Genomic DNA, 13,805 nt, shown 5'->3' with positions numbered 1-13,805 from the left:
TATAATATAATAAAGCAGGCCCTTGAATAAGGTTTTGAAATTTAGTATTATGAATTTCATGTTCTTGACTTGTTATTCTTAATTAGCAATGTAAAATCATATGTACCAGAAACGCTTGCTGTAGAATTTGAAAACATCATGAGTTCTTAATTTGAGTGTAAGAAAAATTATTTAAATACCTATAATAATCTTCCATTAAGAAGCTTTTTTCTGTGTGTTTTCTTAATGATCAGAATTCAGAAGCATCAAATTGTTTTCACTAATGCGATATATTGATATCCAGCATAGTTTTTCCTGAAGTGGTGAACTCAAATTAATACTAACTTTTTTAAAAGAAAATTCCAACTAGGGAAAATATTGACATGTAACTTAAAACATTGACCTCGTTTTGACAACATAAAGCCTGTATCAACGTGCTCTTGTTTAGGGTTTTCTTTAGACAACTTTATATCTAGCAACTGAGCTGTGTGAGCACATGATGCTAGGAGCATTAAATCACAGGTTTTTAGTTTTTCAATAGAATGTGTTAATTTCGAATCCTAAAAAATTGAGATGTGGAGATTTTTCAATAGAATGTGTTGTTTTATTTGAAAGTAAATTAAAATAAATTTTTTTTTTTATTTTTTAAAATTTATTTTTAATATCAATACATTAAAATATATATTTTAATCATAAGACAAAAAAAAACTGTGAAAATTAATGTTATTAATTGTTCTCCATCCAGGTTTTGGCATGCGTTCCCAGTGTGTACTTGTTTATGAAAGTCTACTCTTATTTTTCAACTTTTCTCAAGACATTGAATTAGTGAACCAAATCTTTACGAATTGGATACGAAATCTTCGAAAATAATATATAGCTTAACCAAATAAATAAATGAAAAAAAGGGAGGGGGGGAGGTCACAAAAAACCTGTATATAAAGCCCCGTAATATCTTTCTCATCTTAGCAACATCTGAAAGTTGCAATTAATCAGTGGGGGTTGCAATTAATCAGTGGGGTTGCAATTAACAGTGGGGGTTGCACACAATACATACCAGAGACACAAGCACAAAAACCTGCATCCATGGATTCTCTTCTCCAATCTTTGCAAACTTTACCCATGTCTTTCTTCTTGATCATTATCTCTTCACTCTTCTTCTTAGGTCTAATCTCTCGCCTTCGCCGGAGATCACCATATCCACCAGGGCCTAAAGGGTTTCCACTTATTGGTAGCATGCATCTGATGGACCAATTAACTCACCGTGGCTTAGCTAAACTAGCTAAACAGTACGGTGGGCTATTTCATATGCGTATGGGGTACTTGCATATGGTAGCTGTTTCATCTCCTGAAGTAGCTCGCCAAGTCTTGCAAGTCCAGGATAACATTTTCTCCAACAGACCAGCCAACATAGCCATAAGCTACCTAACCTATGACCGTGCCGATATGGCCTTTGCCCACTATGGTCCGTTCTGGCGCCAGATGCGTAAGCTCTGCGTCATGAAGCTATTTAGCCGGAAAAGGGCTGAATCATGGGAGTCTGTGAGAAACGAGGTGGACTCGATGGTTAGGACAGTTGAATCCAATATAGGCAAGCCTGTGAACGTTGGAGAATTGATTTTTACACTGACCATGAACATCACTTATAGAGCAGCTTTTGGGGCCATAAATGAAGGACAAGATGAGTTCATCAAGATTTTGCAGGAGTTCTCCAAGCTTTTCGGAGCATTCAACGTTTCGGATTTCATTCCCTGGCTTGGTTGGATTGACCCCCAAGGGCTCACCGCTAGACTTGTCAAGGCTCGAGAAGCACTTGATAAATTCATCGACCATATCATCGATGATCATATCCAGAAAAAAAAACAGAATAACTACTCCGAAGAGGCTGAAACCGATATGGTTGATGACATGCTAACCTTTTACAGTGAAGAGACAAAAGTAAACGAGTCAGATGATTTACAAAACGCCATCAAACTCACTAGAGACAACATCAAAGCCATCATCATGGTAAGTTCTATTATCCCTTCTCTACCATAACGTTACCTAATTAATATTTTATATTGAGATACACACGCACACGTTTTGAGAACATAATTCTTTAATTAGTAATCACACTTCATACTTTTTTCTTAACTTTATTGTCACGATATTGTATTGGGATCCAACTTTTGCTTTTTGATTTGTATAAAACAAAGAAATTAATAACGTGCACACATTGTACACATGCTTTCATTTAAACTGTGGGTAGATGAAATTGAAAGAATTGCATAAGCACTAAATGTTGCGGATGCTTTACTATTAGTTATCTTGGCTATAATAAAATTATTTTTTTTGTCCAAAAATATTAAGCCTCGTGAGTAGGTGGTGATGTGTTTTTCTATTTTTTTTATTTTTAATATTAATAAAATATAAAATTATTCATCAAGAGTTTTATTAACTTTGCATAAATTTTTTAATAATAAAAAATATGAATTTTCTCCTAGAGTAAAAAACATTATTGTGATGCTAGATAAGAGTGTTTTGAGATTTTATTGTACAGTGTAAATACATCTTTAATCTTAGAAGAGACAAAACATAAGCTTAACATTTAGGGGTATTTTTATATAGATATTTTTTGTAATTATCAAGATTATGGGGGATATTTTGATATTTTCAAATTTATTTTGAATTTTTTAATGCTTAAAATTGCTGGAGCGTGCTCGGCATGCCCCAACACTTGGATAGCATTTCATGTCATTTATGCAGCGCATGTGACATCACCCAATTGACATAATTGGTCGTCTATCATTTCCTTAGATGCATCGTCATGTTCTTTTTTATTTAGAGTGACTCGAGGTAGTTTCTTTTCTTTTCTCTCACTTAATTGGTAATGTGTCCTATTTATTTCTTACTTTTTAATTTCATTTCTCATTCTATTAATTTCTCATTTTGTTTATTTTTCATTTATAGAAGCTTTTATTTTTATCAATTTAGTCCTTTAATTACAATTTCTCATATATTTGATTTTTTATTTCGGTCTTCATTTTTTAAAATTTTCAATTTTTTCCTTGACACTTTTGTTGAAGTTTTTTTCTCATTTAATTTCATCATTTAATTAAATTTTCTGTTGTCTTATTTTTTTCAGTTTGACCCTTAATTTTTTATATTTTTTTCTCCTTTTATTAAAGCTATTTTTCAATTCAATTAAACCCCCCAATTGAAAATTCTTATCCCTCTAATTAATTTTTTTTCTCACTTTCATTTTTTTTTGTATCCTTTTGTGTAATTAATATATTTTTACCTAGTTTCATCTTTCAACATTTAATTTGTTAGGAATTCAGTTTCATACGATCTTATAGTTCTTCATTTATTTTAATATTGATTTTGTGATTATCTTCAAGTTCTTTCCATGAGTTTATCTTAAACTCTATAACATAGGTTATGATTTTTATGTCTTTTATTAATATAAGTTTTTTGTTGTTGTTTTGTTTCTATTTGATTTTTTAAGGCATTATTCTAATTTATCTATATTTTTTTATAGAAATAAATTTTATTTTTTAAAATAAAAAAAATATTTTTAAATGATATTCTAATATGTTCAGCCTTGCGTAATATATTTTATAGTGTAAATTTATTAGTTAGTTTCATTTATGTTTATCTTTTAAATCATGAGTTTTTTTATAATATAAATTTATTATTTATTTATTTAAATAAATAAATTTAATAAATACATAATTTATTTTATATTATGAAATGTCTTGGATTTAATTATATAAAATTTATAATTTTTATATAAAAAATATATTGAATCAACATCTTCTCTATATTTTATTTAAAACAATTTATAACCCGCCGCTTGTTACTTGTTCATCTATGGGATCAACTCTGTGTATGCATTTATGGCAGGATGTGATGTTTGGTGGGACGGAGACAGTGGCGTCGGCTATAGAGTGGGCCATGGCAGAGCTATTGAAGAGTCCAGAAGATATAAAAAGAGTCCAGCAAGAGCTCGCCGACGTGGTGGGTTTAGAGCGGCGCGTGGAGGAAAGTGATTTTGATAAACTAACATTCTTCAAATGCACGCTTAAAGAAACCTTGAGACTTCACCCACCAATCCCACTTCTCTTACACGAAACATCTGAAGATGCTGAGGTTGCTGGTTATTACGTTCCAAAGAAGACAAGGGTCATGATCAATGCTTATGCTATTGGCAGAGACAAGAATTCATGGGAAGATCCTGATTCTTTTAAGCCTTCGAGGTTTTTGGGACCGGGGGTGCCTGATTTCAAAGGGAATCACTTCGAATTTATTCCGTTTGGGTCAGGTCGGAGGTCTTGCCCTGGCATGCAACTGGGGTTATACGCCCTTGATTTGGCTGTTGCTCATTTGCTTCATTGTTTTACTTGGGAGTTGCCTGATGGCATGAAACCAGGTGAACTCGACATGACTGATATGTTTGGACTCACTGCGCCAAGAGCAACTCGACTCGTTGCCGTCCCGAGAAAGCGCGTGGTCTGTCCACTTTAAGGAAGGGGAAAGAAAGGGTAAGGAATATGAATGGAGGGAGTTTCCTCAATCTGTGTATTCTATAAATAATTAGGGTCATGTTGGAGAAGGTGACAGCAGGTGGATTTGCATGTTTTTTTCTTAGTTTTTTTTTTTGCACTTTTTATATATAATTGAAAAAAAATGAGAAAAATGAAGAGATAAATATGGGAGAGATAGGATTTTTACTTGCTGAATAAGTTTACAAAGACTCCAATTTCATTTGATTTATGTGGAGATGGGTCTTTCATATTGTATCTCTTACTTTTGAATTTGCAACATTCAAATAAAGCTTGTAAAAGTTCTATTTTGATCCAAGAAAAAAAAAAAAAAAAGCTGCTTACAAATGAGCAAGTGTTTGTGTCAATATTCGAGTAGATGTATATATGGTGCGTTGAAGGATCCAAGTGATTCTCGTTTTCTCCGCGCCAGAAGAAGTTTTTTCGAAGAGAGAACAAATGGAAGGGAAGGTAGAAAATAGAAATTTAAAAACAAACTAAACATTAAAAAATAAAATAAAAAACAAAAATTTAGAAGATATTGTAAAATATAATTTATATTATTTTTTAAATTTAAAATTTACATGAATTTATATTATCTTAATTAATTTTTATCAAATAAATAAAAATAAAAATATTCGAATTCATAATCATTTAGTTATTAAAATTATAATATTATATTAAAGAATTATTTCAAATTAATAATTTAAATTTTTAGTTAAAATTTTAAAATATAATTTATATTATTTTAAAAAAAAAATTTAGAAAAAAAAAAAAAAAAAAGCAAGCGCCATATTGCAATCCATTTCCTTTATGATCTTGAGGGACTATATCCACAGATTTTAAACCCATCATGTCTTCGATCTTCAGCAACATACCTGCATCATTTTGCATTTAATTTTCTACACCCGAAAGGACCCACCACTCGGTTTCCTCTCCTCTTCAATTATTATTATTTATTATTATTTTTTTTCTGGTTACCCTCTCCCCTTCAATTGATAAGTCACGTTTATAAATTATAAACCAGAAGCGTCAAGTCCTGCTGGAGGCCAGTGCCCGCCTGCTTCAATTTCAAGTCCTCTTCGATAGATGATGCGGTGTCAGTTGATTTTTAAAATTTATTTTTTAAAATTTAATATTATTACACTAAAATAATATAAAAATACTAATAAAAAGTAATTTGAAGTAAAATAAAATTTAAATTTTACAAAAAAAAAAAAAAACGATTGCATGTAAAGACAAACGGTGCTTAATTCAACTTAATACATCAATTTTATATAATTGAAGAAACTTAGTTAGGGTTTTTCTCAATATATCATTGATTTACTAGAGATTGAGAAAAACTAAATTACTCATATTACATAATAAATAGGAAAAAAAAAAGAATTTTGATAGAAAAAAATTGTGTCTCGTAGACTCATATGATTGATGAGGTCCAAGGATAATTAATGCTTACATCAGGCTTATTGTGGTAAGAAAACATGAAAATCATCACATCACAAAAGTTCGGGTTTTGCTACGGGCTTATATCAGGCTTATGTTTTGCAAACGTCAGCTGGTATTTTTCTTTTTAGCTTGTTATATTTCATCCGAGTACTTTTAGTTTGAAAATTATAAACCAAAAAATTAGATATATTTGTCTTAACAAATTTTTTCCTACAATACAATCCAAATCAAAATAAATTACAAAATTTTAATTTATGATCAATTTAATATTAAAAATTAAAAATAATAATAAAAAAACATAAATCAACCTTGTTTAACCGACGAAACATTTAACTCAGATTAAAAAAAAAAACACAAATCAAAATATGCATGATACTCTGACTTTGTGAAGAAATCATTCTTGCTATGAAAAGCACTTCTCCATATATCATAGCCACAAACTTAACTATCTTCATCAATCCTTCTTTAACTTGTACTCATATGCTCCTCGATGAAAAAGACCTAGACGTGATATGAGATCAACTTCTAAAAACAAACACCATTTCCACAAGGTGAGAGACTCACTATTTTGTTATAAAGTATTACACTCATTTCTCCAAAACATTTTTCTCCACAAAGGTCAATTTAGACAATTATAATCTCATATATCATATATAAAACTAGGAACACCCCAGAACTCATAACATAAAAGAGTGATGTCATGTGTAAAACTCTCTCCGCAATCTTTTGTATTTCTACTAGGATACGGCACAACCTTGAACTTAGCTTTATCCTTGACCTTCATGATCTTTGTGGGAAGCTCACCTTTCATTTTAGCACTAGCATTTCAACTAAACAATAAAATGATTGAGCTCCTTTTGATCACCTAATGAGAAGATGAAAATACTAGAGCTTATCTTCAAAGATTCAACAAGAAAATGCTATACTTGAAAAATCTACTCGAATCAATTGCCACTAAAGCCCTGATCAGTGGAGTCTACGACTACTTATTATAAAAACACATACATACACTTCTTTATAAGAATCTTTTTAATGAAAAATAAAAAATCATATTCGAGTAGAAGAAGTGTTACTATATAGAAACTGTCATTTCCAAATAGTAGAATATTCATAGCACCATGAGTCTCCTATTAGAGCATAAAGGGAATATTTATGAGCGTTTAATATTCTTCAACCTCCTAACAATACCTCTCATTACCACACGTGTTGAAGTATTAGCTGCTATCAAGGGAAAAAAACTTTGTGCAATACCCAACTCTTATAAGAAATGGTTTCAAACATAAGGAGTTCTAACAAGTTTTTTTTTTTTTTTTCACCATGATCATAGACATGACACTTGTCATCACCTAATTTTAGGTTTCTTAAAATTATCGTGTTTCTTTATAAAAAAAATAATAATAATAATAATACAAAAATAATAATATAAAAAGGGTCAAAAAATAAAAATAAAATATAGAAGAATAAGTGACTTGGTTGGCAAGAATAGACCGGAGACAATCTAAATGTATAAATGAGAGATGAAGGGATACAATATTAGAAAACTCATTTGCACCATAAAGTATCTAAATGTGAAAGACAATCTAAATCCAAGGTTAACTTAAGTGAATATTAGATGCATTTACATAAAAATTAAGTACGAGAATGCTAATTTGATTTAATTATAGATCTAATTAAAATTTTAATTAAGTTTAATAACTAATTTAGCCAAAATTAAAAAAAAAAAAAATTAAATGCAAGGGTTTAATTAGATTTTAATGGGTCAAATTAATTTTATTAAAAATTTAATTGTTGAAAAATTAAATTTAAAAACCTAATTTGAGCTTACTTGAAAATATTAGAATTTTAAAGGACCAAATTTAACTTTAACAAGCTTAATTACATGATATCATTGGTGAAATTACAAGAAAGTCAAAGTTTAGAAGAGTCAATTAAAGATCAAATTGAAGATTTTTAAAACCAAATTTAAAATGAAAAGTTATTCTAAAAAATATTATACATCACATTATATCATTAATTAGATATCATCATTTAACTTTAGAAGCTTAATTAGATGATATCATTGGTGAAATTACAGAAAGTCAAAGTTTAGAAAGTCAATTAAAGATCAATTGAAGATTTTAAAACCATTTAAAATGAAAAGTTATTCTAAAAATATTATACATCACATTATCATCAAGAAATCAGCTCACTGTATCATACGAAAAGAGCTTTTTGTCATCCCCACCAACCCCACCTGGGCTTTAAATACAATAGATGACATTAACCATATGTATCGTGTTCTGGTGAATGAATATCAGCATGTCAAGTACCACCAGCAACACTTTTTTATTGGTATGAGGGAAGGGTGTGAAGGGGTTTTAAAGGAGTAGAAGTGTGCATGAATCAGAAAGTCGAACAGTACAGGTAGCGATGAAGCACCTTTTTACACCATCAGGCCAATTCTCTTCCTCCGTGCATCAATTCAAGAATTATGGCCTACTTGGGTCGCCTTCTGTATGGGTACAAAATATCATCCACACTATCTTTTACGTAATTCCCCACTCTTCGCATGTTTCTGGCCACCCCTGATGCGACCAGGTTTGCATTTCTCGTATACCTGCAGTTTTGTACGGGTTGGATATTTAATGTTCATTCATTAATATATTGAAAAACATTATTAACTGTTTGCTTGCCTGCTCAGGAAGTCATCTGCTGCAGAAATCACAGGTTTCTGTGCTCGGGGCTGAGGTAATTCACGTCGAGGCTGAAGCTGAGGTAATTCACCACCATCTTCGAGAAAACAATTGCCAACAATTAAATGGGTGAAATATGGACAATGAAGTGATTTACCATTCCAGAAAATGATTGAACTAAAAAGAATGTCATTGATGCCTTGAGGAAGTATCAAAGAATGCATCAATTTTGAGAAAATGGTCATATTTCATTTTTCATTATCCAAGTTTACCATAAAAAAGGCCCTCGCACAGTTACAATTCCACCAAAGTGGTTCCTAAGAAGGTAAATTCTGAGACCATTTTGCGGTTTAGAATGAAGTACTGCTCTTGAAGACCATAATTTGACAAATGTAGATCCCAAACCAAAGACTACTGTCATGGCCTGGCCAATGAGTAGCATGGAAACATATTCACTGTTGAGGTCAAGAGCTTACTGAAGCATGTTGCATTTTTTGTGCTTCAATATCTTGTTGTAAGGACATATTGACCCAAAAAAAGGAAAGAAGAGAAAACATTATCAGAATGTAACAGAAATGAAGATTCATCCAATAAAAAGTGAATGGGGTCCTCTGATAGGATTTGAATGACAGAAAGAACATATTGTTTTAGGATGACTAGCATAGCCCTTGATTTTAACCTTACAAGAGAATTGAACCATCAGCTTTGTACATCTGAATAACTTGGGACTGAAAAAAAAATCCAGGCCCTACAATTTGCACATCAGGAAATGTGCCTGGAGAACTCGACATCACTAACATGCACATGAAATAAGATGCAGCATAACCACAACGACTTGCTTACCTTCTTTGTGGTGGATATGAGCTGGAGCAGAAGCACTATCTTCAGAAGCAACTCTTCGATCCACTAAAAGCTGCAAAAACTTGTGTTAGTCAGATTATCAAAAAAGCAGATAAACATGAGATGATAGTACTAATATTCTATTCCCGCTCAAGCAACTTGTCACATGGCCAGAGACAAATTCAAGAAAGCAAGTCACACCAAAGGTTCACAAGTGACAGAAAACATATTCAACAGGTAGTAGTAGTCATGACGAGAGTTACTGGGAGAGTCACCAACAACGATTATGGATGGAGTATGATGATCACAAAAATAATTGTACAACTTCAAAGTTATTTAAAACAATAACTGCCATGAAAGTTAAAGGCAGAGGCCACCCAATAATTATAAAGGCATAGGCACATGCAGAGAGAGAGAGTACCTCCAGACCCACACAGACAGGAAGTTCTGTTTTTGCCACTTGCTTATCAGTTGAGAGGTCTTTATTGGCATAAACAGAGTAACCAGCACAGCCATAATAAAAATCTATAAGAGTCCGCCCATCTTTGGAAGCTTCATCCTCAGATTGCCCAACATAATTAGGAACTGACCATAAAATCAAGATATCAGCACATATCAAAAGGCCTTGATATTCAACAGCAACAACATGCATATATAACTACTGGAATTGTCAAACATCTTGGAACTCAACCATGCAAAAAGTCAAAGCAATGTCTTTTCAACACAATTAGCAATGGCAGAGTAAGGAATTCCTTCCATATAAAATTACTCTAGGAGACAATTAGATCTCCTGACTCTCAGTATGTCATGGTGAACAACTCATACCGTCACCATCTACACTAGAAATAAAACAATGCATGATATTCCATGCATTAAGCATATAATCTCTTGCATAATCTGACCTCCATCATATTCATTACATGCCTTAATACAACTGAATTAATTTTTACACTCAACTAATCAATAACAGAAGTTACATTGATAATCCAAACTTTATAAGAGTGATAAGGGGACCTAACCAGTCATTAAAGTATGGAAAAGATCATGCATTGCTTTAGTGTGTGTTTGGCGTTGTAATAGATTTTCCGGTTGTAGTTTGAAAAACGTATGTTCAAGAAAATCACTTTTAGCTGTGTTGGTTGGGTAAAAATATGTGTTTGGTTAAAATTACAGATGAAATTATTGTTCAATAAAAAGCAATTAAAAGATATTTGGTTAAAACTACTGTTGAAAGTATTGTTAATAATAAAATGATTAAGAATGACATGTAGTTTCGTGGTTTTGAATTATATTATTGTGCATTGGATTATTAATACATCAAATACAACAATGCAACATTAAGGCCCTACTTTTATTATTCCATTAAATTAGCTGCAATCTCAACATGAACATAATCACTCGAGAAGGCATAATCCACTCGAGAAGGCCTTTAGTATCCATGGCTTTGCGAGTATGTAACAACATCGGTTAAAAAATCTTCTCCTCTTGAGCTAACACTTAGGTCACTAAAGACTTGAAAGTTGGTTGGCTGTGTTAGTCCAAAATAAAAGAAACGAATAACATTGATATGCTTAGGGTATTTTTGTTAGTTACCAAAAAAAATAATCCAAGAGTTACTTAGAATTTTGAAAAAAGATACTATCCAAAAATTGCAATTCAAGAAGTTTGTTTAACTATGAAACTTGACAAACATCTTCATTCATGTATACTGATGCTTTCCTAGCTATACTTCTTTACTACTTTTCTAGCAATCCATCAATTTCTCTTAATTACCTCCCATTTTCTGTTTTCAACAATGCATGATACAGGCAATCTCAAAACAGAGCAGCCCCAAAAACAAAATCACATCCTCAAAAGTAATAGTAGCTTCTTCCCATGGAAAAACAAATGTATTAGTGTTAGATCACCATTTTTTCTGATAAAACAATAATTAACTTAAGCCAATAATAGCATTGAAGGTTTGAACTTTAAAAATATTCAACCAAGCCAAGTTCAATAAGGTAGAATGCTAAATGCTCAAGCTGGCAACAAAAGTGAATATTAGATTAATAGATTTAAATTGCTATTGACAATAGTACATACAAGAATGCATGACTTTATTACTTAAGAATCTAAGATCATCTGTTGTTGACTATCCATTATCCAACCTTACTATGACTTGACAACCTGGAAAATGATAGTCAAGTAGACACACAAGCAACATAAAGAAAATTGTATTAACAACTAGTCCGGTTGCCCATAGAAGAAGTGAACAAGGAAATGGGAAACGAGATCAATAAGGTAAAGTCAACCCACCATTCAAGCGCCTAGTTTCCTCAGCTCCAAGTCCCAAAACAAACTAAGAAAGGAACTTACAGTGGAAGAACATCAATCAAGTAAGAAGAGATTTGACTTTTATCTTTCTTGTTGTGTTTATTATTTCTCTTCATATGATTTGCGAAGAGCTAAAGGGTGCTTGAGCGAAAACTTTAGCAAAAGGTTAGTGAGGGTTGTTTTGGGTATGTGTATTGTCAATGGTTCTCTCTCCCTCTCTTTGTCGACAAGGTCTCACTGTATTTTCAACAGTTCTCTCTCTGTTTTGGAAAAATAAACTTGGCAGGAGAAATTAGTAAATGAGGTCGGACCTCAGTAAAAGCAAGTTAAAGTTGCTTCACAATAACTAGGGCAGACCTCAGTTTATTGTGTGGACCCACTAGTTAAACCACAACTTCTTATAATTAACCAAACACTATGTTTTTGTGGTTTAGAGGAAAAGCAAACACTAACTCACTCTCAAACAGGCTCTTAGGTTGAGTCAAACAAAAATGACAAACATACCTAGCTTACTTTTCAAAACAGTTAGCAAAGGCAGTGTAGGAATTTCTGCCAATAATAGATGTCTTTAGAAATCATCAGCATCGAGTTGTTTTCTCTAATCTCCCAAAAACAATTAGCTCTCCCAGCTCTCAGAATATCATAATGAGAATGTAAAATAAAACAGTACAAATAGATCAATGCAGCTCAATCAAAGCATTAAGCATAGAGAACACATTTCGTTCACTTTGGATTGGGACTGGAATGGGAATCACTCAGCAACTTGTTTAGTCCAACCATAATGATGTTCAGATAATAACAAAACGTACTTCTATTTGGAACAGAATCGGGAAGAATCCTGTTTCCCATTTCATTCCAAATTCCTTAGTGGAAAAATATGAGCTATAATCAGTGAAAAACAGTAAATAAGCTCAGGAAGGATATCCTTTCCTACACCCTTTATCAGTTGCTCCAACACCAAGAATATTGATTCCCAATGTCTGCATTTCGGAACACTGAACTGAATGTCAGCCATAATGTCTCAAATTAATTGGATTACAATCTTATTAGTGACTTGCCTTGCTGCAACCAAATCAAATTTTACACTCAGATGATCAAGAAAGAGTGCATTGATATTCCTAACCCTTATTCATTCAAGTAATAAAAATCATATATCTTTCAAAAAAAATCTATAATATAAGCATTTTCTTGTTCAACTTTATGCCATAATCAAGAGTTTAGATCACCTAATTTCTTCAAACACAAGGAGAGACTGACACCCAATCAACCTCTCAAATTTGAAACCAATCACACTTCTCTAAACACCACGAAATAAAATAAAAACCCAAATTTGATTCCTATAAGCCTTCCCAAAAAAACCCACCTTCCCTTTTCTCTCATTATTTTCAATAACCCAAAAAAAAAAAAAAAACCACACCTAACCTTCCCTTTCCCTCAATAATTCAGCACAGATTCATAAAAAGAAACCATTGAAACTGTCCAACAACCAAGTCGACAAAAACATAAAACAAACTTCAATAAAGAATGGTAACTGTAAATGAGAATACTAACTTTGAGGGAGAGAACGAGGGATTCCAATACAGCGAGGATTGATGCCGTTTGATTTGAGTGTTGAAGAGTAATAAAGATAACCTTTGCATGATTTCCTTTCAATTAGAACCTCCTCCTCCTTCGTTTTGGATTTGTTTTCGTTTCTCAGATTGCTTTTTCTCTTCTTCTCCCCCTTCTCGTTTACTACTTTCCATGCCGATGCCGATCTCTCTTCTCTGTGTTGTTCTTTTGTCTGTTCTCTCTCTTATTTGTTCCGCCAATTTGTAGAAACTCCCAAACAAATACCCTTAAATAACAAACTTTGGTTTTCCACCTAAACATCATGATTTTTTCAATGTGCTCTTTTTCTACCCTGAATAATAATATTCTTTTCAATTTGCTCCTCCATTGGAATTACGTTGAGAAATTGAAGGAAAAAACCCATTTATATCATCTCAGTTATTTTTCCCCATTATCTGTATAAGCATGTTTTCCCATTACCTGC

The 13,805-nt window shown here is 32.2% G+C and overlaps 2 protein-coding genes across 2 annotated transcripts; one reads left to right on the top strand and one right to left on the bottom strand.

Annotated features, from left to right (window-relative positions):
• Positions 1–937: 937 nt before the first annotated feature.
• Positions 938–4,811, top strand: LOC118029814 (cytochrome P450 84A1). Its single transcript, XM_035033753.2, has 2 exons — positions 938–1,983; positions 3,862–4,811. Exons 1-2 carry the CDS (start codon positions 1,063–1,065, stop codon positions 4,480–4,482), a joined length of 1,542 nt encoding a protein of 513 aa, XP_034889644.1. The 5' UTR covers positions 938–1,062; the 3' UTR covers positions 4,483–4,811.
• A 3,260-nt stretch (positions 4,812–8,071) lies between these two features.
• Positions 8,072–13,565, bottom strand: LOC118029815 (uncharacterized; the record flags this gene model as incomplete). Its single annotated transcript, XM_035033754.1, has 5 exons — positions 8,072–8,541; positions 8,618–8,714; positions 9,461–9,530; positions 9,879–10,042; positions 13,322–13,565. Coding segments are annotated over 5 exons (696 nt in total), but the record flags the coding sequence as incomplete, so codon positions are not given.
• Between the last annotated feature and the right edge of the window lie 240 nt (positions 13,566–13,805).

This window comes from Populus alba, chromosome 5, assembly GCF_005239225.2.
Source record: "Populus alba chromosome 5, ASM523922v2, whole genome shotgun sequence".
Taxonomy (NCBI): domain Eukaryota; kingdom Viridiplantae; phylum Streptophyta; class Magnoliopsida; order Malpighiales; family Salicaceae; genus Populus; species Populus alba.
The sequence above is the reverse complement of the archived record's forward strand: the minus strand, read 5'-3'. Positions and strand labels throughout refer to the sequence as shown.

What these genes read in the sequence shown, in the direction of transcription:
- LOC118029814 (XM_035033753.2), top strand. Translation starts at nt 1,063, where the DNA reads ATGGATTCTCTTCTCCAATCTTTGCAAACTTTACCCATGTCTTTCTTC. An exon ending in ACATCAAAGCCATCATCATG is followed by an intron (nt 1,984 to 3,861) that starts GTAAGTTCTATT and finishes CATTTATGGCAG; the next exon opens with GATGTGATGTTTGGTGGGAC.